Below are 1161 nucleotides of genomic sequence, written 5' to 3'. Positions count from 1 at the left end.
AAAAAAAAAAAGAAAAAAGAAATCCCTAACAATTAAAAAACAAAGAGAAAACGCTTAGAACCTGAGGATAATTCGAAGTTGACACAGAAGCTATAACACTGTATCAGCTGTTCCGTGACTTCTGACCCAAGTATTCCGACCTAAATTTGATCCTATCACCCATGTGAAAATTTCCATCATGGTGGCATGAGCCTGAAATCCTAGAACTGGGGAGGTGGAGTAAGATCCCCGGGGCTTGTTAGCTAGCCAGTCTAGATAAATCAGCAAGCTCCCGGTTCAGTGAGATAGCCTGTCTTAAAACACAAGGGGAGGAAACAACTGAGGAAGACCCCTCTTACCTTCTATGTACTTTAAAAGCCTCTGAGATGGTAACAAGGGGAATCGAACTGGATCTAATACTTCCACCACATGTTTTCTTCTCTTTCCCAGGTCTTTAAGAATCCACTGCATTGCAGCTAAGAAGACTTGGTATTCATCTTCAATGCTAAGCTCTTCACTTCGTAAAATTTTGATCAGCTGATCTTTTGTAAGCGCCAGGAACTCTTCCCCAGTATGAACCTCCAAGAAATGGACATGAATATAATTTTCTGTAAATTCCAAAAGATCATGACAGGCAATTTGCTCAGAGAACTGAAAGAGTCCAATGCAGTTCTGTGGATCAATTTGTCCTTTCAGAAAATCACAGCAAAGATTAACAACTTCAGTCAACTGTAGCATGTCTGCTGCAACAATCAACTCCTGGACATTAGTCACAGCTATGTTCACTACTCCTAGGGAAATAGAAAGATAAAAAAAACCAATAAATCAAAACATTTGGCTTAATATTTTACTTGACTTTAACAACTTTGGCAGAGTAGAAACTAAGAAAACAGAATATATGGGAAAAATCAAAATTTAAATGACAATTAACATTTTTGGAACAACTAGGCCTAGCTTGGTGACACATGTCTTCAATCTCCGCACTCAGGGGGCAGACACAGGAGGACCTTAGTGGCCTCAAGGCCAGCCTAAGCTACATAGTGAGTTCTAGGACAGCCAGTGGTACATAATGAAGCCTTATCTCAAACAAAACAAATTACAACAACACTTATGGAACAGCTATAAGCCAGACACTGTTTTAATTGCTTTACACTCATTTAACACTCACTACACTCCTACTTA

At 39.3% G+C, this 1161-nt stretch overlaps 1 protein-coding gene across 2 annotated transcripts in view; it reads right to left on the bottom strand.

The window, feature by feature from the left end:
* Positions 1 to 1161, bottom strand: part of Ipp (intracisternal A particle-promoted polypeptide) — a 32542-nt gene that overhangs the window by 24145 nt on the left and 7236 nt on the right. For both annotated transcript variants that reach the window (XM_021160062.2, XM_029476809.1), the window contains exon 3: positions 339 to 770. In XM_021160062.2, coding sequence (XP_021015721.1) covers positions 339 to 770 — 432 coding nt within the window. The remainder of the gene's footprint in view (positions 1 to 338; positions 771 to 1161) is intronic.

The sequence above is a fragment of the Mus caroli genome, chromosome 4 (assembly GCF_900094665.2).
Source record: "Mus caroli chromosome 4, CAROLI_EIJ_v1.1, whole genome shotgun sequence".
NCBI lineage: Eukaryota > Metazoa > Chordata > Mammalia > Rodentia > Muridae > Mus > Mus caroli.
The sequence above is the reverse complement of the archived record's forward strand: the minus strand, read 5'-3'. Positions and strand labels throughout refer to the sequence as shown.